General features: G+C 44.0%; 1 protein-coding gene across 14 annotated transcripts in view; it reads right to left on the reverse strand.

The window, feature by feature from the left end:
• EPHA5 (EPH receptor A5) overlaps positions 1-26872 on the reverse strand; it is a 228349-nt gene that overhangs the window by 109000 nt on the left and 92477 nt on the right. For 11 of the 14 annotated variants that reach the window (XM_059471343.1, XM_059471344.1, XM_059471339.1 and 8 more), the window contains exons 4-5: positions 11989-12144; positions 6123-6458 (exon numbers count right to left, since the gene is read on the reverse strand). The exons of 1 other annotated variant lie outside the window; for it this stretch is intronic. In XM_059471343.1, the coding sequence (XP_059327326.1) occupies positions 6123-6458; positions 11989-12144 (492 nt within the window). The remainder of the gene's footprint in view (positions 1-6122; positions 6459-11988; positions 12145-26872) is intronic. 2 more of the 14 variants (XM_059471345.1, XM_059471346.1) reach the window with 1 other exon arrangement.

Genomic DNA, 26872 nt, shown 5'->3' on the forward strand with positions numbered 1-26872 from the left:
ATGCTTTAATTTCATGCCAAAATTGAAATAATGCAGGAAAATGGCTTTTATTTCATCTTTTAATGTCCTTATATATCAACAACAGGGTTGTCTCACATACTTCCAGAAAAAAATTACCTCTAACTAAAAGTCATATTGTAATTTGGGGATTTTTTTTTTCATATTCCAAAGACTTGTCTCAGTATTCAAGCATGTATTTCTAATATGTGAAGTATAACAAAAAGACTTATAACAACTATGAAAAAGTAGCATTTACCAATAGGGGAGTTGTAAATAAAAGTGTAAAATATAATTTGATCTATAATTCATTTGGTAGCAGACATCCAGCCATCTGGGCTGGGGTGAACTCATGACTCTGGAATAGAATGCTGGATGAAGATTTTGCATTCAGTATAAATGCAGCCATCACCAAAAAACAACAACAACAAGAAATTCAAACAACCAACCTTTTGTACAGCACCAGCTTTCAGGTTTTACTTTGCCAGTGTGTTTGCTTTTCACAGCCTGCGATTGCATGCTCAGATTGCATGAGATTGTGCTTCAAAAATATACCAAAACACTTCTTGAAGCTGATTACCAGCATATGCGTGGAACTTCACAAATGAAATTATTCTCTTTCTGGCTGAACCTTCACTGGCAGATCAACACTAATTTTCACATCTCCCTGAGCATGAAGGGTGTTCACAGCCAGCAGAAAGATCTTGCTGCAAGGGGCAGTGCAGGGTGCACTCAGCTTTAAATAGAGACTGTGGTCTCTGAGGCAGTACAGTTTACCTGCACATATTAAAATACTCCTGTATTCACCCATCCTGGTATGGAAGACATTCTTTCCTTTAGGATAACATTGTTCTACGTTAAATGCTGCAATACCTGGGTTAACACGCTGGAAGCCAGAGCTGCATCTCTAAATGGCAGTGCTTTCCACAGAGATGGGCAATTGCAAGCCTTAAAACCTCTATTTATGCCACTAATAGCTCCTCTCTGGCCAGTGTCAATCTAAAACAGAGTTTAAACTACCAGGCATGCCAAATTCATAAAGGATTGCCTGCAGCCATTAGAATTTTCTCAGAGCCCATAAAATAATTAGACAAATTCATGTGAGAAAAATCCATTAAGGGCTCTAAAGCACAAAGATGTGTTCCCTGGAGGTTGGAGAAAGCTCTAAGGAAGCCCAGGATGTGTGTGCATCCTGCTCTTAGCCCTTCTATGGTTCCACTAGTGACCATTGCTGGGAAGGTGGAGCAGCCCAGTGGATCAGGTATGGTTACAATGGATGTTTAAAGGCAAGCCCTGCCTAACATGCTGGCTGTGGAAAGGCAATTTTTCAGAAGCAAGCATCTGCTTAAGCTTTTGCAGACCTTGGGCTAGCAGTTCTGGCTGAAAAGTAGAGCTGCAAGACCATCTTGCTTCTTGTGTGAGATGATGGAACATGATGCCTCTACTGCAGCATCCCCTTGGAAATTTTCTGCTATTCCTGAAGAAAATAAGTAAACTGCTCCCTTCCCCACGCCAAACAAAACAAACCTGTGAAGACTTCAGAGTTGGAAGGATCAGACCCTGAATGTTACAGGACTTGAACCCATCGATTCCCAAAGGCAATCTCTGGGAATGAGGTTCCCAACTCTTGCCTCATTTCTGATGTCTTCTTCCCAGACAGTGCAGGGCTGCAGTCTCTTGGTTTAAAGAGCATGCAGATACTGATGCAAGATTGCAGCAAGCTCTATGTTGCAGGTTTCCCTTTCCAAATAGCCCTTGGCTGCTTTTCAAAGAATGTACACCTCCTGACTGCTATGGAAAACACCTTCTCCCTTGCTGCCCTCCACTGCAGCATCCCAGCCTGTGCAATCAAAGGAAGGACCGTGGTTTTCAGCACACCTCCCCACTCCAAGAGCCTTCTAGCTGCTCCAAACATCTAGTGGTTTTTGGTCAAGTAGGAACCCAGCCACACCTCCCAGACAGCACTACAGGTTGCCAGGTTCTGTCCTCCAACACCTTTGCTTAAAAAGCACTGCTGCTCCACAGGATGCAACTTCTATCTCTGGTTTGGCCTCAGACACGCAGACTTCTTGAGGCATTAGACATATTAACTCCTTCTCTGTTAGCAGACACATCTGTACCTTTCTTCTCCTCTTTGCCCAGAAGGAGGGCAAAAATATGATACAGGTCACAGAAGGGGTTTGAACAGTGGCTTCTCACTTTTCAAACAGAAAGCAGGCAGGGGGTTTATCTAAAAACACACACAGAGAAGGTCTTTAAGTGCAAAGGAGTCTGTGGCATCTGGGATGCCGGCAGGAGAACTGCCCCACTCTCATACCCCCACCTCCAGGCCAGCTCTGCGTCTGAAGCCGTTCCCAGCATGGGACTTGCTGACACCAAAAGCAAAGAAAATTGCTTGGCTGTTTAGGCTGGCTTAAAGTGAATACTCCTGGCAGGTTTTAAGCCTAGAAAGGTTTTAAACATTGCATCTTTCCAGTGTGCTCCTGCAATGATACGATGAGTGTGCAGGCAACCGTGAATCAAAACTGCTTGCTCCCTATGGACCCATTACGAGACACGCCTCTGACCAGGACGTCATGGTGGGGGCTGCTGTACACAGGGCAGATAAGGTGAGAGACCTCAAGGGAGATGCTCATCTCTGTCCAGAGTGACAGCACACCTTAATCATCCAATCTGGTGAAAGCACTGAGAAAAAAAAAAAAAAAGTCATGCAGTTGTCACTTGAAAAGCAAACTTCAGTATTAGCAGTACACACAGACTGCTCTGTGGGAGCCATTTAAATAGGACGAGGTTTCAAAAATATGAAAACTTGAGCAAAACCGTGAGCAAGGGAAGGATGGCCAACTCCATCCTATCATTGGCACTTATGAATTATTTACTGTGCTCCAGCCCACGTGCACCAGGCACACTTTTTAACACACTGTGAGACTGCATTACAGATGGCTCCCTGCCACCTGTGCTGGGAAGTCCCTTGGACATGTATTTTGCAGCAATGCCATAAGGGAAAAGCATGCTTGGGTCAGCTCCTGTGCCTACAAAGGGAAGAAGGTCCTCTGTCTGCCTGCTGCACCTCTAGGGTAGCCACAATGGAGGCCAGCACAATTTCTATGTCTCATGGCTGGTGGCATTGCTCATCCTTTCTAGACAAATGTTTTCCAGCAGAAAAACACCAGCAAAATCCCACAGAAACAACAGAGGTTTGCAGATTGCAAGAGGTTACAGGAAAACTAGTTCTGTATTTGGAGCCTAAGGCACTGCGTCCTGCATGGATCAGCCCCACCCCAAGAACTGCAAGGTCTCCAAGGCCTGGGGGAACAGAAGAATGCTGGGGTCACCAATGAAGATTAGCAATCAGCCTCTTCTTGTGCACAAAAGCTTACTGTTCCCTCTCTCTATTTCCAAATCTGATTTCAAAAGTTTGGAGTAAAATTACATCAGTCTGAAAATGCCAGATGGATTGCGAGCACCAAGTCTTTCACTCATTATTTAAATAGAGGAGAGAAGAAGGGGGACAAACTATTTTGGAGAGAACCACCATTTTTTTCTTCAGGAAGGAATCCCTTTGAGAGCCTAACCCAGAGGTGGTTTCTCCTGCCAAACCTGCCATACGCAGAAGAGGTGGTGCACATGAAGACTCACTGCCTGCACATTCTTTGCAGCTCTGAAATGAGCATGGTCTTCTTGGGATGGACAAAAGCCAAACCAACAAAACAGACCCTGGCGTTTCTCTGCAGTGCTGGGTTACTGAATATGTGCCAGCAGGACTCCAGCAGCCAGACCTATCCCATGGCATGCAATTTTTCAATTTCCTGCAGCCAACAGATCTTGTAGTAGGATTTCTCCTACTGCTGCAGTTGGCCTTATGTCACTGATTCAACTTCATTAACCAGCCTCTGTGAAAATATAATCACCATCAGAAAAACTGTGCAAGGGAAGAGATGAGACACAAGAGCTGCACCTCTTAGAGATAATTACAGGGGGAAGATGAGTGGCTTGAGACACACTGAAGCCAGATGTGCCCTGCCTACTCTTGACTGTTGAAGTCAGTCTTTATATTCAGAATCACTGGACATGGAGCACTCCATTACTTGCCTCAAAAGATATTTTTTGGAGGCACCTTAAAAAAACAGATTCTCACTTCCCATGCTTGGCAGTTAGTCAGGTTTGCAAAGTCCCTCTTTCCATCTGCTTTATTTCTGGCATGGGCACACGGATGACGGCCCAGGGGAGCGCTGAAAGAGCACATCACTGGGAAGCCCATTTGATGCTACAGCTCCAGCAGACAGGCCTGGCTCAGCTCACAAATGCATGTTGGGACCAGACAGAGAGACAAGGAAACACAGTCACCACAGCTTTCTTTACACTGCAGTTTGGTAGAACCTCCTGTTGAACCAACCATGAGAGCACACAGGTGCAATTTCAACATCCCACAGTGTATCAAACACCCACGGCTTGATCTGCTAATATCTCCTGTGATTGTGGCTCCACTAAAATAAACAGGGAGACTTAACCAGAAGCTACACTCACCCACTTGTCCTTAGCACGGGACACATTTGTCACAGGTTTCCCACTTCCTCTAAGAGACCTTCCAATACAAAGCTGCAGGTGATAACTGTGCAAGGGGATCATTCTTGGCCTGAGGCACAGAGATGCAGCTATGTGGATAAATTCTGCTGCAGCTATGGAGAGTTTGGGACATAAGTCACAAACCAAGACCTTTTCCTCACTGATCAGCGAGGTATCTTCTCATGCACAGCTACATTTACTGAGATTTATGTGGATTTAACAACACACGTCAGGGAAAATCCAGTGGCAGCAATGAAGTACCAAGCAAACCCACTAACAGGAAAATAGACTTCTTCCAACAGCGAAGTTACTGGCAGCAGCCTTCACAACAGGAAAACAGTAAACAGCATTAGGACCGTGACACCCACTGATCTGCACTAAACAGGTGCCTTTAATGGGTGTCATACTGCTGTCCTCTAATATTCCTCCAGCAGATTCCATGCCACATCTATCAGCAGCACTCCCAGCATGCCTCTATTTCCTCTCCTCAAGAAACATATGAATGATCTGTCCAACACTTCAACAATCCAGTTTAATTACCAGGACAGGTATCTGCACTTCCTTGCTGCTGGCTGCCAAGCCTGTGCACGCACACCTGGGTGGCAGGAATGAGATGCAGCCCTGCTCCAGCTAGTGTTTTTCTGTTCCACAGTGAGGATCTGCCAATCTGCATCCAGCTGTCACACTGAATTGCCCACTGGGTTTCCTGGCTGAACCTTGTCTGGAGGAGGCAGGGGGTGGCTCCAGTGATCTGGCAGCACAGTCCTCACAGTCTCCAACGCCACCTGTTAACAGTCCTGGAAGGGCTTCATGGTGAATAAATGCCACTAAATTAAATGGCAGGAAGTAAGCCAGATAGGAAAAGGAAGAGACCCTAAAACACAGAGCATTAGGAAGCAGAGAAGGATAGGTCAGTCTCCAGAGCTTTACAGAAATTGTGTGATGTGTCTGGTGCGTTGATGCACACAGAAGGAGAAGTAATAATGTTCTTGCCTGCCATCATACCTCCAAGTGACAGGGGACAATGGCAACTCCATGCCTGTGTCCAGTGACAGGTCATTTCAACTTCTGGGCAAAGGAAGGGCAGAACGATTAGAGCCCTGGACAAAGGAATAAACCAGTCTACATGATCTCTGTCTGTACAGTGCAAACCAAGAATAACACAGTATGAGTGAAATCCTAGCCCTACTTGGTCAGGGAAGCAGTGACAATGTACCATACCTCATCAGCCTGAACCCAGTCACTTTAGCATCACAGTGTAGAAGAGGGATTAAATTTCCTGAAGTCATTAAAACCAATTTTCTTAGGGTATCTGTTTGTAAAGTTTAGATGTTTTAGCCATTTTTAATCAAAAATGTGTTCTGCTGAAAGGAAACATACTGAAGACTGCAGTAATTATAACCTATGAGACAAGCACCTCCCACCCCCCATATTTGAAGAGGCCATAGTCCAGCCCTCCATCCTGGAGACTTCCACCCATTCCAAAGGGAGGTCTGCACTGGGTCTGACTGGCTCAGGCTCCCACCCCAGACATTGCCCCAGGTTGAAGATCCACTTACCTGCCTGGTTTGTGGTTACATTTACAGACACAAACTGCCGGGCTCCGGGGTTCTGGTCGGACACTCCGTTCACTGCCTCAATTTCAAAGGTATAGTTTGTATGAGCAAGCAGATCCACCATCATGACAGAGGTGTTTTTCAGGCCGGTTTGCTGGGGGAGGTACCTGACATGACCGCCACACGCCTCACACAGACCCGAGTGTGAGCTGCACTTCTTGCATGCAATATAATAAGACACATCTTTCCTTCCACCAGTATCAGCAGGGGGAATCCATTCCAGAAAGACACTAGTCTCGTTAACATTTGAGATGGCACTCCGAGGAGCAGAGGGGGGTCCTGGTTTGCAAAGTGAGAAAAACACATGGTAAAAACAGTATCATCAGTCATCCTGCTTGCTACTACTCTCTAGGCTGAAAAGAGATGCCCCCCTTGCTCATGGGGACCATTTGCAACAACACCTGAAGAACTGGGAAAGCAGGGATTTGTTTTGAGCACCTTGCTCAAGAGATCTGTGTTGGGATGCAGTCACCTGAGTGGGAGGACAGGACACAGGGCTGGCTGAAACCCACGAGGAGGAGCACTGCACCCTGGGGCATTGTCTCCGGTGCTCTCCTTGCTCTTCCTGCGAAGGGATTAGCAAGCCTTTGCCCTGTTCAATTCCTGTTGGCTTCACTAGGGGCAAGATTCCTCCTCCTCACCCTGCTGCCCCTGTACCACTAACCCCTAGGTCCTTAAAAAAAGACACACACTGGGGTTTTCACACCACCCAGGTATTCAACTCAGATGCCAAATGTTTCCTCTGTATGCAGCTGCCTCTTCCCATCAGCCATTTGGCAGCAGTGAAACCAAAGCTTAGCTATCCAAATCACACTTAAGTGAGATGCTCAATGTAGCCCAAAGCAGATGGTGATCTACACGGGCCACTGGAGGCACAGCTGTGTCCAGCCACTCCATGGCAGCCCTCCTGGTCCTGCCAGGCTGGTTACCCATGCCACACTTGCTTACTTTGCCAAGCCTCCCTGCTCAGGATGCCAGCATGGCACTGGCAAGGCTGTCCAAGCAGGAGCAGCTGCTGCAGAGGTACCAGAGCACCTGCACAAAGTGGGCTGCTTCTCCTCATCCCGGTGGGAAAGGCCACGGCTGGGCACACAAAGCCCACTTGGAGGCACCTTCTCAAGACTTGCTTCCTCACAGAAGGTTTTTGTTTTGAACAGGCTTGTGTTGCAATGAAAGGCAAGCTGCAGATACACCCTGAAGACAATGTGAAAGGACAAGCAAGAGTCTCATGCAAGATATCCTCGTGTTAAGTACTCAGGGAATGCTAATGAATGAGGAAGAAAGAGGAAATTTATCAAAGCAAGCCAGGATGGATTTTAGTCACAGCACCACCAGTAACTACTCAGCAAGGGCTGGGATTTTTGCGAGGGAAGGCAACACAGCACACTCCTCTACAGTTTGAATGAAGTTGTCAAAACCCATGAGCAGTTCCTTGAAAAGGGTCCAACGAGTAGCTTCACTAGCTAGACATCCATATGAATCCTAACAGGCTGACTTAGGCTGTCATCTTCTTGTTTTGTTGTGATAACTAAACTCAATTCGTTATTTAAAACAGGCAGTGCTGCAAAAATGAAATCACCTTATAAACCAGAAGCATTCTCCTCCATTTCCTTTTTCTATTTCCCTCTCTGAGTCTATAAAATTTGTAACACTGATAAACTGAAACACTGCAATGATTTCGACTCAAGCTGTTCTGATTCAATGAGAAACTCGCTGCCAGAGGAAATAAATAATCCTGATGTATTTTTTTGTTTTGTTTTTCAGAGGAAAAGCAGTTGATGAAAAAAAGCTAAGTTGGCTTAGGAAATGCCAGATCATCTTTGTTTTGTTCAGTGATCCCTTCAGATCCCTACAAACAGGGAGCAATCCACTCCCAAGCTGCACCCCAGGGATGCAGCACTATTGAGCTAATGACACCAACACAGAGCCCAAGTCAGGACCATTTCCTGCAGTGTCATACTTGTACTGATATAATGGAAACTATGGAATTCATCACTGGAGCTGTATGGAGTTGTATGTGCTGCACTTGAGGATTTTTTATATGTTTTTTACTGGTTAAATTGCCCTATTTTTTCTTCCACTGGATGAATGCCCTTTTGCTGATGCCAGTACTCAAGGAAAAAATAGAGAAAACAGGCACAAGAAACACTTACTGGACAATGTGTCTTTAACAGGGGATAAATTATTACTTTTGTAAAGTCACCAGAGGTTTTTACTTGCTTTGTACAGAAAAGTCAGCTACTCTTCCTGAAGGCTTAAAAACATCAGCTTCAGTGGAAATGCTTTAAAACTGGCTTTTGTAACCTATAAAATTAGTGTTCTCCCCAGGCCTCAGAGAAAGGTCTTTAGTAGAATCCTGAAGCTCTACCTGAATAAAACTTGGCTAAACCCCAGCTGGGAGAACAAAAAGGTGTTTTGCCTTCAGAATAGGGGGGCCCTAGATCTGCTAAGGTGGTTCAATTTCCAAACTCATGTTGTCAAGGGCACAGATATTAGTCTACTCAGTTTTAAAAAGATCTATGTAGTTTTTGAATTTGCAACTTTATCCCCTCAGATTCACTCCTTTTGCACCACAGTTTTCTGACAAGAGGCAAACGCTTTCTGAAAACAAAAATATTTCAAAACAAATGTATTTTCTAGATGGACAGCAAACCTGTTGTTTACTGATGCAAATATTTTCCCAACATGCACTGAGCAACAATAAAGCTACTTGTAAGAGACATGAAGAGAAAAGAAAAAGGTGAAACTGTTTTGGTTTTAAAGAGATGTTGTGCAAGGAACTGAAGCCAGGATTACTTAGTTGAGAAGAAATAAAATGCAATTACTTACTGGAAGATGCATAATAATATTAAAATAATTCTCAAATATCCATCAGGACCAAAATTCTTTCTTTTTTTTGTTTGAGAGCACTAATTATTTCAGACTGCATCACAGCACAATCAGTTTCAAAATTACCAACCATTACTTATAAGACATACTTAAGAAACTGGAAAAATTGAACAAAAATGTATTCCTCCCTCTCCCTGTACTTAACTGAGCAAGTGACAGTGATACAACAGTTAGTTTTCTTTAGTGATGCTGGTGGTGGTGGTGGTGGGGGAGACTCATGCAGCTTGGAACTGAAAAACTCTCACTTTAAATTAAGAAAATGTGATTTTACAGCTATACTGAGTGGCAAGGGGACTTTGCAGGTGTAGATGTGGAAACAAACATTGATGTATTCTCTAAAATTAACTGCATTTCTTGTTGAAGGAATCCTATGAATATTATTAACTTCTGTGGCAATAAATAATAAAAACATTAAAAAAACCTCTTGCAATATTTTCTTGCCACTCATGACTCAAGTCTCTCTCACTTTTGTTTTAGCTCATGATGAGCTGTTGCCTTGCAGATGTAACTGGACTGGTTTAGAACACCAGTGTTGCTACCTACTCTTTCCTGCCCCTGTCAAAATCCTCTACCCCTGTTGCTGAGCTGGCACAGCTCATGGAGCCCTCCTCATCACCTCCAGCACAAACAGAGCAGTATTAGGACAAAATCCTAAGAGAAGATGCATGGGGAAGGTGAGGGTGACAGAAGCACATGGAGAAGGCTCAGATATTCCACCCTGCTTTTGGGGTGGTAGAGTGAATGCCAGCAGAGGTGCTGCAATGTCCTCAGCTGTGGCTCTGGGGTTTGCAGTGGCAAGCAGAAGCTGGGCTGCACCTTGATGGGTATTAAACTTCTCACCTGCCCCAGAAGGACTCTGCACCCTTCCAAGCCATATCCTAACACAGCTTCAGGCACCATATCTGGGCCTTAAACTAGCTTACAGTCAGCTCTCAAAACAAAAGTAAAACCCACACTGAAAGAAAACCACCCAAACAGTAAAAGCCAACAAACTTAGTCACCAACAATAAATAAGCACAAAATCCCGAAACAAACATAAAAAGAAAATCCCATGGCATTTGCAGAGTTGGAAATTACAGCCTTCACCTAAGAATTTCAACTGCACTAGAAACCTGGGAGAGACAGCCTCTTGAACTTCATTTCTTTTTAACAGGAGTTGTTCACCTCACTTGCCTGTGACTCTCTGAACCCTGCTGATGCTGCTCAGGCCACAGGCATGCATAAACATCCTCCTCTGGGACGGCAGCTCCTTCCCTGGATAAAGCAGCAGCAGGGCAGACTGCATGTGCGCCTTTCCATTCTGGGAAGGGCAGAGAGCAGCACCACTGACGGTGGGCAGGAGGCACAGCACACACCAGAGTCTGGCATAACTCTCTCTCAGTTGCTGGCTTTGGCTCTGTCTGCACAGAAAAGCCTACTTTATGAGTGTTCCAGAGCTCAGTGTGTTTCCCAATACCATGCTGGACCGCATTTATCTCAGTTTTTTTAAGTCAGGCCAAGGGGTAAAATGAACATCAAGAAATGCTGCTATCAGATTTTTCATGCTATAACCCACTCAGGCTATGCCTCCAAGAGACTCTGGCACACCTATTTAATAAACTGGGAAGTGCTTGCCTGACTCACCCCCCAGACCTCTTTGATCTGACAGCACCAGTGACTCCAATGCTGCCTAAGGCTGCCTTCTCCTTCCCCGCAGCACAGCTTCCAACAGCCATGCTCCTTTGCCTGGTGAAAATCAAAGGCAGAGTTCAAGGGGCCCAATTCTGCTCCAAGTGTTTCCTGCAGGCAAGCAGAGAGCTGCCAAGGGCAGTTTCCTTTGAGAGAGTGTGTCGCCAACAGGAACAGACTTTTTCTTCCTCTTTTTGAAGTGGAAAGATGGGGAGATAGGAGGGACATTTGTATTCACTGGGAAAGGCACAAAAGCCACTACCATCTCTACATGATGCAAAGTACTTCCCTACAGTATGGAAGGGAAGTCACCACTGCACCATTGTCCAGTGGCTTTGAGTATGTATGGAGTCATAAATCTACTTTTTCCTCCATTGTTTAAGTTTCTTGGAAGGCCCAACTGCTCCTACACCAGAAGTTCAACTCCATTTCAGTAATTTTCAATCACTTCTGAACCACAAAAGTTACATTTGGAGCGTGACAGCCCCAGCTCAGATCTGTGCTATACTCAGCAGGACTAGGTGGGGGCATGGAAATTGTGGCCTTAAGTATCTGAAGCATAAACTGAACAAGGGACTTTCAAGGTACAGCTGACAGGACAGCTCATGGATGGCAGGAGAAGGGTAAAATTAGTGATTCTCATTACACCAGCTCCACCCTGGAGTCCCAGTAGCCCAATGTGCCTGTTTCACTGCCCACCCCCTACACCCAGGGGATAAGTTCTACATTTTGGAGAAGCAGTTTCCCTCACAGAGTTTTGAGAAGAATGGCCATCTCCAGGCAGACTGGAAATATAGGGCTCTCTCCCAGCTTGTGTAGTGAAAATGAGCTATGGGATGACACCAAGCAGGGCCATGGAGATTCCATCCACGCCCACTGCTGGCAGGGACTATCCGCAGTTAATTCCGCGTGTGTGTCCCATGCTGGCACCCAAGCACACACCAACAGGGATGCCTGGTGCCATGTTAATGGCTGAGCCCCTCAGCAGTGCAGGGAGCAGACAGAGCATTTGCTCATTACAAAATCTCTTCCTAGCTTGGATGGCAGCTTTCAAAGCAAAAAGCACTGAGAAGCCTCTTCTCTCGGAACCCGAAGTACGGTGGACAATGACAGTGACATTACAAGTGTGTCAAGACTAGCTCAGACTCCAGTGCAGAGCCTGAAAAAGCACATTAGTTAGTATCATAATGTCTAGTCACAGTACAGGAACAGCTTGAAAGGATTAAAAACAACCCTATAAGCACATGCTTACTTGTACAGGCCATTGTAGGTGGGTCTGATTCCTTCCTAAAATAGTGTTCTTCACACAGGCAAGATGTGGATGCTTCATCAAGTGTGTAGCTGTGAGGGGGACATTTGCTGCAGGATGGACTGTGGGGTGAAGCTTTGAAGAACCCAGGTCTGCAGACTGTGAAAAGAAGAACCACAGGCTAAGCTCTCCCATCATAAAATTAGTCTCTTCACATTTCCTTTTAAAAAAAACCCCATATCTTCAGCTATAAAACAGACAAATACTCACGAGCTATTTAGTTTGCATATTTTAAAACAGTCTATGCCACCAGCAGATAGAGCATACTTAAATATCTGCATGAAAAGATAATGTGAATTTGTTGATTATTTCTTTCCCCTAGCATCTGCCATTGCTGGATATTTATTTTCCTTGTTGAATGCATTAGAGGTAACATCATCTGGGCTCTGCTTTAGAAAACATTACTGTGATTTTTTTTTTTGTTCAGTCTTAGGAAAACAGGTAAAATACATTCCATGTTTTTTTGTTTAAGATGTTCTACACCCAGAAATCAATGTCTCAGCAAACAAATAGCAACACAGTGGTGGAGGGGATCTCAAGATTGACATCTTTAAGACATTGTGATAAGGCTACTTCCCTAGGGTCTTTCCCCCAGCAAACCTGTGAGGAATTTTAAAGTGCTCCAGATGACAGGCTGTTCTGGGTATAGTCTGAACCAGGCATGCTAACCATACAAGATATTTCTTCTAGCTCCAATACATATGCATGACGAAGGACAAAGACTTGATCCGAAAGCTGCGTTTTTTCTTACAAATCCACGGCTATGGGTAGCTTGGGATTTTTTAAAGTAGTTTGAAATGAATACAGTAATATCTTGTTTCCATCCTCCTGAAACAAGTGCTTTTTCAGCTATGCAAAGCTCTCTGAGCTTCACCTGTGTGTGCACACTCTGCCAGAAGCAGTGATAGCCATAGTTTTGCAAGTGTTTTTTTTTAGGAAAAAACCCAGTTGGCTCTGTATCATACCATTAATTACAAATGCACTGTTAGCAAAAGGAGGAAATGTTGATTTTCTGTTTGTCTCAAAAAATAGAGGCATAGGGACATGTTTAAGCAGCTCCAAAGTGCTGTTACCTTTCTTCCTTCTGAATTGCTTTAAAATATTTCTGCCCAGTATGATATTAATGATGCACAGATCTGCTAGCAGACTTGAAGAAGTTACCTGTAAATCCCAGAGCCTTTCCATCTGCATTCAAACTCTCCCAGCTGTAATTAGCTTGCAAAGGAAATGAGTTCACAGCAAAAGCATTAATATTATCCCATCAGAAATGTCCCAGACAATCACAGCATGTACTAAAACTCAGCAAGTGATGACAGAATTCATCTTCACCATAGGTAAAGTATAGGTTTTTACTAGTGCTCCCTTTCCTCTGATGGACCAACTAGGACAACTGCTTCTAAAGTTGGCTCTGCTCCCTGTAGTACCAGAGAAACTCCCTTGACATCTTCCCTTTTACGTCAGTAGCTTCTCCACCAAAGGTGAGACCCTTGCACATCAATTCCCAACTCCCAGAGCTGAACTGTAGGTCTTTGGTGATGAAGATCACTCATGCATCAAATGTGTGATTCAAGAGCATCCAATAGACCTCCTCCAGACCCACCTCCACAGCCTTGCCTGGACTGTGCACCTCTCAGAGCAGGCACCACACAGCCCTGAGCAGGTCCCAAGCTCAGCACAGGCTGCCAGGGCACCCCATGGATCCCAGGCTCAGCACAGGCTGCCAGGGCACCCCACGGATCTGCAGCCTCTCTGCCCTGCTGCATGGGGTGATCAGCTCCCTTCTGACCTCCCCAAACCTTCCCACTCTATTCCACAGCTTCCTTTCTTCCCACAACACAGGCAGAGAACAACTGGTTGGACTGGAGGGATTTACAGGTTCTAAAAACCCATTTTCCAAAATTGCTCATCATCCAACTAGTGTTCCATTCCTAGGCTGTGGTATCCATCTGCAGTGCACACTTATTCTGCTTGGTGCCCAGACACCAGGACCAGTGAACAGATCAAGGGCTGAATCTGTGCTTGATGGCTTTCAGCAGACTTGCCACAAGCTGCCCTTGTGATTTATGGCACATCCCTCAGTTTCCAGCACACACTTAAATTCCTTTATTTACTTTACAGTCACCTTCAAATACTGCCCTACCTACAGCAAAGACTGTTACAGAGTCTCTGGAGAGTCTTCTGGGAGAGCAGATCACCAAATGGTTCCTCTCTAGCCCACAGTTTGTATTTCAAGGCCAAATCAAACACCCTTGCACACGCAGACAACAGAGGTGGGGAAATGACAGCACGAAAATGTGCAACATGTAAGGACAGCAGTGCACATCTATGGTGTACTCAATGTAATTAGCCCTCAAAAAAGGACCTGAATTTATCTCATTATGTTCTATCAAGACAGACAGAAAATCATTACAGCACAAGAGTTTACTGTGCTTCTATTTTGTGCAAAGCAGCAAATGCCAAATAAGTCAGTTTTCCTTAACGGATTTGAAATGAGGTGTAGCTTGTTGATGATGGTACAATACATACCTCACCTCAAAGGGAATGTGTGGTTTTCATGAATAAATATGGAGCCAAGAGAGGCACAAGGCAAATAACCCATGTCTTAATGAGAGATGTGAAATAGAACTGAACTAGACTAATTTTTGTATAAACTGCAGGCTCTCATGGGTCAGGTAAGTCTCATTTGTATTCAAAAAGTATTAGGAGGAATGCTCAAGAGCATTACGTTACGCTGAAGATTTCAGCATGAGTTCTCAAAACAAACAGGCAGCATAGCAGCATCCTGTTGGACTGAGGTGAAATATTCCTGTTTCAGTTAGAAAGGAAGAATTCAGGGATAGGAGATGGGCTATTAAAAAAAGGGAAGGACAGGAAATCAAAATCAATGCAAGAAGGGCCACAGTGAATGGTGTTGGCTGAATCCACACACCTGAAACAGATGCTTTGGAGAGGACAGGGGGATTTTCAGGGTTCCCCAGCACAGTCTTCCAGGCTCTCATGACCAGCAGCTCCTGATGGAAGCCATGCTTGCACTGCCACACTCAAGAACAGAAGCAGCTGTATCTGCATGGGTGTCTCAGGCACAACTTGTATCTACTACAACACTTCCCTCTGTATTCTTTCCTGTGTTTGCTTTGCACACAGCACAGAGGAGAGGACAGCCTGTGAGATGGTTCCAGCAGCAATTGTTTACCAGGCAGAGATGCTGTCATGGAATGGACCCTGCTTAGATGGAAGCTGACCCAGGGGCACCCTACGCCTCCACGCTGCAGAGCAGTATCAGAGCAGGTGGATGAGCACAGTCTCTGCTGGGCTGAGCAGCCAAAAGCAGCAGCTGGTACCCTGCCCATGTTCTGCCACTGGTGGCAATGTCTCAGACATCTTGCAGATTTGTTTCAGAGCCGAACAGGGCCAAAACTTACCTTGCATGTACCTTGGGTTTTGGTCTCTTATCTTACCATTTGTCTTCTGACAGTCAATCGTATAATCTCTTCATGAAGTATACATGGCTTTATTTAAAATTACATGGGCGTCTCGTGTTTAATTCCTAATTAAATCTTATTTTAGTCTTCTTATATTTTTATCTCAGTATTTCCAATTCACCAGTGATTCAAAGGATACACAGAACTCGCACAGTACAGTCATAAGATAATGGTGCTATCTATCTTTTAAAGGGGATAGGAAAGCAGGAGAAATAAGATGAGCTTAAGGCTCCCCATAATCTGCTGCAAGCCAGCTGAAAAGAAATGAAATCAAGTTTGAAGCTGTTGATGAGATCTGCTTCTTTCTTCTTAATATTAAAACCCTTTAACTGATTAACAGCCAGTGATGTGTGAAAATAGTCTTAATTTAAATCGGTTGCTAGAAAAAAAATTATTATTTTTAGAGTCAGCAAATATGCCATAAACAACCTGCTAGTGTTAGGTACAAGTGGGATGTGTTTCTGTTAGTAGCACATCCATTATTAGCAAATCAATTTCACTCTTTTTATTTTTAATAGCAACCACAAAATGTGGCATGCACAGAGCATTAACATCTGTGCAGCTTCTTGCTGCACTCTTTAAAGGGGCCAGAGAGAGATGGCTGTGGTGAAGGATGGCAGCAAGAGCATCTTGGGATTGCAATGGCATGGGCTGATCCCCTAAACCAACAGCAATTGGATTAGAAACTGTCTCTGTACCTTGCAGAGCAGAGCCCACAAGAGCCATGCTGAAGGACACTGGCTCCTGGAAGGAATGTGGGTGGATGGAGGTAGAACCACTGGTCCTCTTACAATGAAAACTGGCCTCTGCCAACAACATGCTGAAGGTGCTATAGGTATATAATGTGCTATACCAGTGCTAGAGACAGTGAGTACTGGTGAGGACACAAAGCAAAAAGAGGGGAGAACAAGCCACTAACAACACCCAGCTGGGACTACTTGCCAGATTATTTTCTGCAAGCCTTAACATCCAGTGGTTTGCAGCTCATCCCTGTAACCATGCCTTCCCTGAGCTTTGGCTGAAGACTGCAGCCAGCAAGCAGGGCTGCTCTCCTCCCCAGCTCCCCATGCCGCCGCTGCACGCTGACCCAAGGCAACACGTGCTGGAAGCAAGGACCACACCCAAGGCTTTCCATACTCACATGACCATGGCAGCAAAACCACCCAACTATCACTGAATTATTAAGGCTGGAAAATACCTCCAAGATCACGGAGTCCAATTTGTGACTGAACACCAGCATGTCAACTAAACCACAGCACCAACTGCCATATCCAGTCATTTCTTGAACACTCCTAGGGATGGTGATGCCATCGCTTCCCTGGGAAGCCTATTTTAATGCTTGAAAACCCTTCCAGTGAAGAAATTCTTCCTGATGTCCAACCTGAACCTTCCCTGGTGCAGCTGGAGGCCATTTCCCCTCATCCTGTCACCAGCTGCCAGTCAGATGTTTTCCTTCCTAAAGTATGTCCAGCCTTCCGGGACCCTTTTTTTATTAAGGGCTGTATCTGAACCAGTGTTCTGAAAAGGCCAGAGTCTGCCAAAGTCTGTTCTGAACAGGCCAAAGTCCAAGGCAGGCTTTGTAGACCCCTTTCCTTGCCTCACCAAGAACTGAACACTTTATAATTCCTTGGTCACAATGCCCAAGGCGGCCCTTGACCCCCACTTCTCCCACCAGCCCTACTCTCTTCATAAGCAGCATGTCCAGCAGGGCACTGGCCCTGGTAGGCTCACTCACCAGATGTGTCAGGAAGTCCATATTCCACACACTCCAGGAACCTCCTAGGCAGCCTCCTCGCCACTGTGCTGAGTTTCTAGCAGACATCCAGGAAGTTGAAGTGTCCCACAAGAACAAGGGATAATGTGAAACATCAGCCAGCTGCTTGTAGGATACTCTATCAGTCTCTTTATCCTATAATTAGTATTAGTGTGAATTCCAGTTTTGTCCCTGTAGAGAGAGAAGCTAGGAAACATGACCCTATAAGCCTTGAAACCCCAGGAGATATAAAAAAGGTCCAACTTATTACTCTTTCACACTCTTGAGATGCTGGGAGGATAAGCTCACAGTACTTAAGTGCTTAGGATCAGTAAAGTGACCTTTCATATGTCCCAGAACATAAAACTCAAACAGAAATTATACTGTCTCCCTTGCAGAGCACCAAATTAGTCTCCACAGTAATCAGAAACCACAAGTGTAACTCATAAGGTAGTGCCACTAATCCATAAATAAAGCTAAAGGACTAAATCTAACAAAAATTAATGAGAATAAGGATTGCCTACCCTAGATGGAGCACAGGTTATCTGGCTGAGGTTTCCTCCCCAGCCTGGGAAGACCCCTGGCTTCCTTCACATCCTCACTCCCATTTACCTTTCCAGACTGCCAACTTCTTCAGGCAGGGACACACAGCTCAAATTGTCACAGCTTTTAAAAGTAAGCACAGTGTAAAACTCTCTGCCCCATGGACAGACCCATAGTCCACAACGAGGCAGCTCTCAGCAGAGACATGAGCAGGATATGGAGGGATGTGCATGTATATGTGTGTATGTTTTCAGCTCTGTAGCTCATCAGCTCTGCTTTCATTAGCACACTGCTCCAGTGCAGGGAATATGCCCTGAGAGTTGAAGGATCTGAGCAAAAACAAGCTACAAACAAATCAACCCCTGTTCTCTTGAGCTGCCATGCCTTGAAGTGTTTGCACAGAGAAGAGGGTGCTGCTGCCTCTTAGATGTGTCCAAAACCTATAAAAGGGTTTAGCGAGGTACAGTCTTTACAATGTGGAATCAATTAAAATGCTGAGAGGCTCCAAGCCTCAGCTTGTGCTCCTGACACGCTCTTTTACTTACAAGAAAAAACAAAACAGAAAACCACAATGGACTGTCTTCGTGCCTCCCAACAAGCATAAACATATGAATGCCAAGCTCTTCTAAAAAGTGTTTCAAGAACCACAGCAACACACCACAGAGCATCCTTTTGCAGAATTTACAAGCAGGCTCCCAAGAGCTAATCCAGCCCTCCCTATAAGCTTTCCTGAACTGCAGGCTGACACTGAAATTGCTGCCAAAGCTGCAAAGCTACAGAAAAATGTGTAAAATGCCCAGATTATATCTCTTTTAGGCTTGGTCTCTTCTATCTGCAATAGTGCAATGTTGCTTCCTGTAGCATGCCTTGGGGATTTGAAGGGAATTAAATAAATACCCACTAATAAAACATTGTAATTTGAAGCTGCCGGTTCACTTCAATCCAGCAGACTTGCCAGCATCTTTCAGGAAGGCCAGCACCCAGTGCTGCAGTCCAAGAGCTGCTAAAGGTCCTTTTAAATGATGTCCTGGAGCTTGCTGGACAAGTGAGGCATCTACAGGCTCTGCACTGTGAAAAATAGAGACTCGGCCTCTAGCTTGAATGTCAACCAATTCATGCATCTCAAATGGGAAATATTCTTTAAAGCTTTTTTTCTTCTGTTCTAAGAAAACATTGTCTTTTGATGCTGTCCTGCCCAACCCCACACTAACTCAGGCTGAATTATTTCCACTCTGCGTTGAAATCAGCTCTAGTTCTGAATAAAAAAACAACCTTAAAAACTAGAATATAAATAAGTTAGTGCTTTCAGTTCCGTCCTCTGAAATAGCACTTTTTTCTATCACGTGGCTCGCTAAATTGTCACACAATAATTTATGACATAACCGTAGTCGCTAGAAAACTAAGAATTAACTGCCACTAATGACATTAATGTCTTTCTTGTAAATGGTATAAAACTTTATCACATGGCATCGCTCTGAAGAATTCATCAAATTCCCAAGTAATTCAAGACATAAAAATACCTAGAACACAACACATTTGAAAACGCTCATGCTTACATTAGTATCTTAATGGGCTATATTTCTGCACATTCTGACTTTGCTCTAAAGAAGATTTTAAAGCAATCAATGAGGCAAAACCTGAGTCAAGCCTAAATTCTCAGCAGCATGATGGAGGAGCAGGGAAAGAGATTTATACTGGCATATATGCAAACCCACACTATCATTTGGGTTGATTTCACAGAAGGAAAGCAAGCTATGGAAAATAAATGGTCTTAGGGGAAACAGAAGATTTTTCAAAAGCATTTAGCACAGCACAGGCTTGCTCCCTGTGCCAACTGCAGGGCTAGGCAGCTGTGCTTGGGTTTTGTGGGGTCTTCCTTTTTGCCAAACTTACCTGTCCAAAAAAAACCTGAGAGAAACTAGTACACTTCTAAAGAAAGCACTTAAGGTGAAGTGTCATTTCCTAGCAAACCCAAAATTTCTGTGACCAGCAGCTGCATGCTTTTGCAAGCATGTACAAGGGCTGCTTCAGCTCTCACCACAGGCAGCACCTGCAGTCTTCCTTGCTCTCTGGCTACAAGGGACAGATCCAGGTTCATCTCACTGAACCCCAACTATCTGGCTTACAATAAAAAAAAAAAAAGTCCACATCCTGTTGCTGTAGCTTTTCCGCCCATCACATTTATAAATTATGTATCTTCACAAATCTCTAGATCCACAAAAATCTATCTGTGTATCTTCAGTTTGTTCTCTGGGGTGTGGGACAAAGATGCACTTAAATTACTCCTAAATTACTGTCTCAGTTTTTTTAATGAAGACAAACTGAAATCATTTTACTCCCTTAAATAGAGGAAGCCATGATTTACAGTGCTGCACCTAAAGGAAAAATACAATTTAAGACACAGAAGGCAGCACAGACACATTTGTTTCCTCACGCTCATAAACATAACTTAAGATGCCCGGCTCCACACATAATCCAAGAGGCACAGGAGTCTATTTTGGGGGTTTGTGCATACAAAGACACACACACCCGGGTTATCCTTTGTTATGCGAATGGCGACTTCAACATTCAAGCTGCAGTGTCTGCTAAGCGAGGGGAGGATTGATGGACAGGGCACACAACTCCCTCGAGTTCCACAGCAGCATTGACTGAATAGCAATAACAACATCGTCTCTAAAGGCACTGGGGGGACAGGATCAAACTTGAAAATGATGCAGCCAAAACCCCCGTGTCCATCTGTACACACCTATTAGAGACAGTAATGCAAAGATCAGTTGGCAAAATCTCCTGGAAAAAAGGGCTTTTCAAAGAGCCCTGTGTTTGCTGGCACAATACTACAATGGAAGGGTTTTAGTATTATGGTTCAGTCTGCCATAAGGATCTGGAGCCCAATCGGCAAAGAAAGAAACATTCTTTAATTATGCTGTGGTTTGGACAACTGCAAGCCACTGTGGTTAAGAAATATGATGATTGGGAGGATTTATTTTGATGATTAATGCCATGTGTGTTTACTCTACCAACATTTTAAGGTTTTAGCCTGAACTAATGAACTGTACATATGCAGACAGTAAAGTGAATTAAAAATTCTTATAATGTTTCTCTCCAATTGGCTCTACTTTGCTTAACTTCGTTTGTGTGAACAAGATTTCTTGCTGGTATAAAACCAGCCTTTCCTCTGCTGAATATTTGGTCCAAAATAGGCAGCATCCCACCAATCTACAGTGATGCTAACACCTACTCAAAAGGATCCCTTCAAAGCTGGCGTCAAATGTTTAAGGGCTTGTTTGCTTCTAGCTTTATGATCATCTGTCTCAGGAGGTAAATTCGGCAGGATTGGCTGTAGACAATTTGGTTTAAAATTGTTCCTCTGTAATTTATGGCTGAACATATGTCACTCCAGACACAGCTATTCAGATTCCATCAGAGGGTGATGGAGATGGATCTTTTATAGTCCTGACCAAAAAAAGATAGGAAGGATTTATCCAGAGTTGACAGAGCTAAGTGTGCCAAATGGGTTTATACACAGAACAATGACTTTGGGGAAGTGATGTTTCTTGGTGTGTGGGTTTTGCTGGGGCATTTTGTTGTCATTGCAAATTTAAGGTGCAGGTGATGCTAGCCAATTTTGCCGTGGGCAGGCAGCTGAGAGGGGCACAGAAAGAAACATGGACATATCTCTTGGGGAACACCTTCCTTCAGTCTGTTTCCTTCCACAAAAGCTCATGGACTTTTGCACTGGAGCACGCTGATTGGAGTTACAAAAGGAGGTCTCACTGAGCTAAATTCTGCCCTGATATGCATACCACAAGATGCTATGGCTTGTTAGGCCACAAATCAAGGAGGGTGTGCAAGGAAGACATGGCAAATATTAATTTGAGAAATTTGAGAAATTTAACCAGGAGAGCTGAGCAAGCTCTAAACACACAACCAAGTGCAGAAACATCAGTTATCCTGTCACATGCTTCATCATTTCAGTTTAATTAACCAGACTGACTGGTTAATTAGAACCAGACTTAAAAATACTGAGATTATTTGTTAAGTTGATTAAACTACCCCTTTGGGTCAGATGAACACTGCAACACTTTACAGCTCATCTGCCTTGCCAAGTAACTTCACCAAACAGCTCCTCTTTAGCAACAAGTTCAACAAAGGGCAACCTGAGGCACTGCTGACTCTTCCCATGCTTTTCTTCTGTGCTGCAATCCATCAGAGAATTTATTTCAGTACCATTTCTCCTGTTTCTGGAGGAAAACTTGCCGCATATAAAACATGCTCAAACACAAGATAAAACAATGTAACTTGACACTTTAAACCCCCTGGTTTTGAAGCCAATCTCAATACTATTTGGGCAGGAAGCCTAATGGCCTTTGGATGCTGGAGTTGGGTCATCCTTGCCATGAATTGGCTAGAACTGCCATGACTCCAGCCCAGTCAGAAAAAACCCAAAAGCCCAGAGGGGAAAAAAAAAACAGTTATATCCCAAGATGATGTTTTATCAGACATATAAACATTACTTTCCATGTAACATAAACATTACTTCGCATACAAACAGCTCTTTCCTAAGACAAAAGCATCTATTGGGAGGAGACATCCTGCTAACAGCCCTGTCCATTGCCTCTTCTCAAAGGCTTTGCCTCAGAAATGGCTGTTTGACATACACAACTGTTCCAGAAATCCACATATGAAGCCAAAAGTAAAGCAAAGCAAACAATGCCTTCCCTCCTGCTACATGAAGCCTTACCATGATGTCCTTCCTGCCAAATCCATTTCCCCACACTGTAAAGCACTAGCCTGAAGCACACTATGCAGCAGCAATGCTGGCATTCTCACAGGCTTTTTATTTAAGGTTGGGAGCTGCCAAAGCTTGATTTATGGAGATTTAATTCTCAAACTATTATAAAGGAATACTGTGGCTCACATGTAGCTCACATGGCTCTCCAGCTATATCTAAAGAAATAAGCATTGCCTTTATGAGCTTGTTTGCTCTGGAAATCCAGCACTGCATTAATTTGTAATTTTTGCTGCATCTCTGCATCCTTGCATTGCATCAACTTGAACAGTCTTTCTAAGGCAGCTTGGGGAAAAAAAAAACCCAAACCAAACCTTCTGCTTTAGAGAAACCCATTCATGTTGGATTTCTTCAAGAGAAGACTGGAAGACACCAGGAGAGGAGAAAAGGGAGCAGTTGGCACGGGCACAAGGGCACTGCACCCTTGGTTTGGCATAGCTATGTCTCGCAAGAAAAAAGATTGCAACCTGCTGGTCCTATGTCTCATGCACCACCATCCTCAACACCTTGCCACTCCTCATTGCCAGCTCCAGCTCCACACCTTGTTTCCAAAGCCTTGTCAAGGGCTGTGGCATCTGTCCTGTGATCCCCAGCAGGGAAGGGAGGCACAGGGAGGTGCTGCCTGTCCCCTCAGCAGCCCTGAAATGTACAGACTGCAGGAGAACATGAAGAATCAGTCTTGTCATGAGGAAGAGAAGGCCCAAAAAACCCAAAAGGGAAAAAGAGGTTACTAGTCTTTTTGAGAAAAAAGCCTGAAAATGAGAAAACCACCAGCAAAGCCAGCAAAAGGGAAATGCAAAATATCGAGTATTAATTATTTTATTTGAAGAGGAACACTCTGCATTGAAAGACCAAATAGGAGTTTCTGGACTCAAGTATGGACTGGTAATATTCTCCTCCCTGTAATCTCTCAGCCTCCCCAATATCTAGCATCCATTCCATATGGATGCACTTTTGGATGGTGGTTTCTTTTTAGATCCGCTAGAGAGCTGCCAGAAACTTCTGTGGCTCTGACACTTAGCCCAAATACCATCTACAATTTATTTTTTTTCAAATTTGTGCAAGTGGTAAAAATACAAGGTTCATTATTCCACGCAGAAATTCTCTCATCATCCAGCCAAATTTAAAAATAAATAGTTGCAATTAAATGTGTCGCTACATTATTTATGTAGATGCATTCAATTTGCAGAAAGCTGCTATAAAAATACTCCCCTTCAATCCACAGGAAATTTATTGCACTTTTATTGTATATTTTCTTCTCCCTGCTTAAATGTATGTTGCTCCCTGCCTTTTTTTTCACCCGTGTTACTTAACACATTATTTTCCAGCCAGTGTTTCTCCTACATTTGTCTTGAAAGAATGAGGGATGTAATCTAAATCCAAATGTTTCTTGATTATTTGTGAACAAGGCTGCTAAATGATTACTAGACAGATAATTCCAGTATTTCCCTTGAAATCAAGCACCACTCCTTGTCTCTGCATTTGGCTCTTACAGCTGTTGGGTAAATGATATGCACAAGGCTGCCCAAGGCTTCTGCGTGCATATTAATTCTGTCAGAAACTCCAGACACTAAAGAATTGCTAATTTAACAACAGACTGTGAAATTATTTTTTCTTTCTTTATTAATTACTGTGCTATTTGAAAGTGACTTCACTGCCCTGACTGTATCTGGCGTGAAGAACAGGGGGAATTTCATCCTGTGAGGAAATAACTGAAAGCTTTCTCCCCAGCAGTCCCTATACTCATAACCAAATATAAATATGGGAAACAACAGCTAATAAAACCAGGTTAACTTGCTGCAGGTGTTCCTCTGTCAATTTAGCCAGGTGATATTAGCAAAATCTGACAGGGAAGCACAGTGATATATTTCATTTGTGCCTTGACATTTTGATTCTGTTTGTTAGAGTGTATGTGCAGGGATGTGGCTTTTTCTCCAAGACCTCTATAGCTGTCAGTCTGTACAAACAGGATTTGACAAGATGTCCATTTAGCAGGATGGGAGGGCAAAGGAAAAAGAAAAAAAGAGATGGAGAAACCAGGTATCTGGGTGAAGCTGCACTGCAGTGCAAAAATGGATGCTTTTCACATACAGAGCAACTCAAAAAAAAAAAAAAAGAAAAGAGCAGCTTGATATGCAGGATCTGAGACAGTTTGCATCCTTTAATCAATAGCTCCTTCGAGAAAGGTGGCCAAGAATAACACAAATAGATGGCAGAGGAGAAAGAAGACAAAAGGTGAGAGCTGGAGAAGGCACAGGATCACTGAACACTCATCCACACAAGGATTTTTGGTGAGTCTTAATTATTTTTTAAAAAGAGAGATAAAAAAAGGATGCTTTCATTTCCTCAAGAGAAATTAGATTTAAGAATAAATCTAAACAGGAAGTTTTGCTTTCCAAGGCTGCCTTTTTCCAGCCTGAGGAAAGAAACAGAAGGTGATGAAGCTGTCTCTTCCAGGGATAATATAGGAATTTAGAAGCTTTCAGCTTGTTTCTTCCTGCAAAGAAATTTGGACCAGAAGCAAGCAAATGATTTACAATGAAACAGAGTACAAAATAGCTACAAAGATGAAACAACAGAAAATGAATGCAGCATTAAACAAGACAGTACCCAGAGTTTAGAGATTTATGGTTACTGGCTGGTGTATAAAGATAAGAAAGGGAGTTTGATAGTCTGGGTGATTCCTGCATCTCTGCAAGCATGGTTTAAAAGAAACACTGAATACACAAATCTAGTGTTAAAACTCAGAAATAAAAGCATTAATTTGTGGGGTTGTAACCATACCTTACCTTTCAAAATGTACCTCTACACACATCAGGCTCAGCAGTGCTGCCCACAGGCTGCACAGCCAGCAAGGGCTTGCCCCTTCCTCCTCCAGAATGCACGGCAGCTGCTCCTGCCACATCTGCACCAGGCTGCGGAGAGGCATCTCCCTCCTGCCCTGCCCTCTCCAGGCCATGCAGCGGAACACACAGCTCCCATGGCCCAGCACACACGAGAGACCACAGCACCAGTCCAGCACCCAGCCCAGCTCACACAGGAGCAGCTGGGCGCTGTCTGATGAACAGGAGAGCTGGGCATCCCACAGCTATGGGAGGGCACATAATACCACCACACACACATCAACCTACAGCTCAGCCTGGGAGCAGGACCAAGCCACAACACCCACAGCAGGGCCAGACACCTCCAAAGCCACCAAACCTGGTCCCAGACACCAGGAATGTCTGCAAATGACCTGCCACTCCCCGCAAAGGGAAAGCTTGAATTAAGTTTGTGTCAAAAAAACCCCATGACAGACATCCCTGAGTAGTTTTGCACCTTCACAGCACTCCTGTATATCACCTCTGGCATGAAGTCATGAAAGGAGATCTCAGTTCAGCAGAGCCAGTCGTGTCCTCCTTACCTTGCTGCTCCACCAAGGTAGAAAATATGTATTACTGAAGCCTTAAAGTGCTTACAATTATTGCTGCAAACCCAGTAATCTCCACTGATGTAGGTAAATTGCCGATCTCTCTATCACTGTTACTTACAATGCAAAAAAACCTTGGGTTTTCTCTGCAGCTTAATAAAACCTGCGGGGAATTGGGCAAGGCTTTCATTCCTTATAGCCAGCCTTTAATGTAGAAGTCTAGATTTCCTGGAGGGGAGCTGAATAGTTTAGGATAATTAGTGATTTACATATAGAGCTGTCAACAAAGATACATGGTATTAAGTTACCATGATGAAGGGTTCCACCTTCTCAGTTGCTACGTTGGATTTGATTTCATTTAAAAATTCTGTATTTTAATTCTGCTCACATTCTGCAATCGCTAGTAAAGTGGCCTGAAGCGGACAGCAAGAGGAGAGCACTAAATCGAAGGCTTAAATCACTTCTTCCTCAGTTCCCCCTGGCAGATTTAAAGAGCAACCTGGCACTAATGCTTTCAAATAATATACTGCTGGACCTGACACAGCAGAGAAACTCTGCTTCAAATCACACAATGGTCCAGATGACCACGCAATTACAATTAACCTCCTGCCCGCTGTGCCTAATGACAAATGATCGTGTGAATGATAGACTCGGGAAAGGACCCAGGTATCAGAAAAATTATTTCTGATTCTTACATATTTAAAAAGCCATTTTCAGTTAGGAAAAAGCCAAGGGACACTAATTTTAGTTTTGCATCCAAAAGAAATGAATAACCCTTGATAATACACATGCAGGCATAAGCACAGGCTGTCAGCCTCCTAGCAGCAAGAGGGATGCATGGAAGTCTCCTT

This window comes from Ammospiza nelsoni, chromosome 4 (assembly GCF_027579445.1).
Source record: "Ammospiza nelsoni isolate bAmmNel1 chromosome 4, bAmmNel1.pri, whole genome shotgun sequence".
Taxonomy (NCBI): Eukaryota; Metazoa; Chordata; class Aves; order Passeriformes; family Passerellidae; genus Ammospiza; species Ammospiza nelsoni.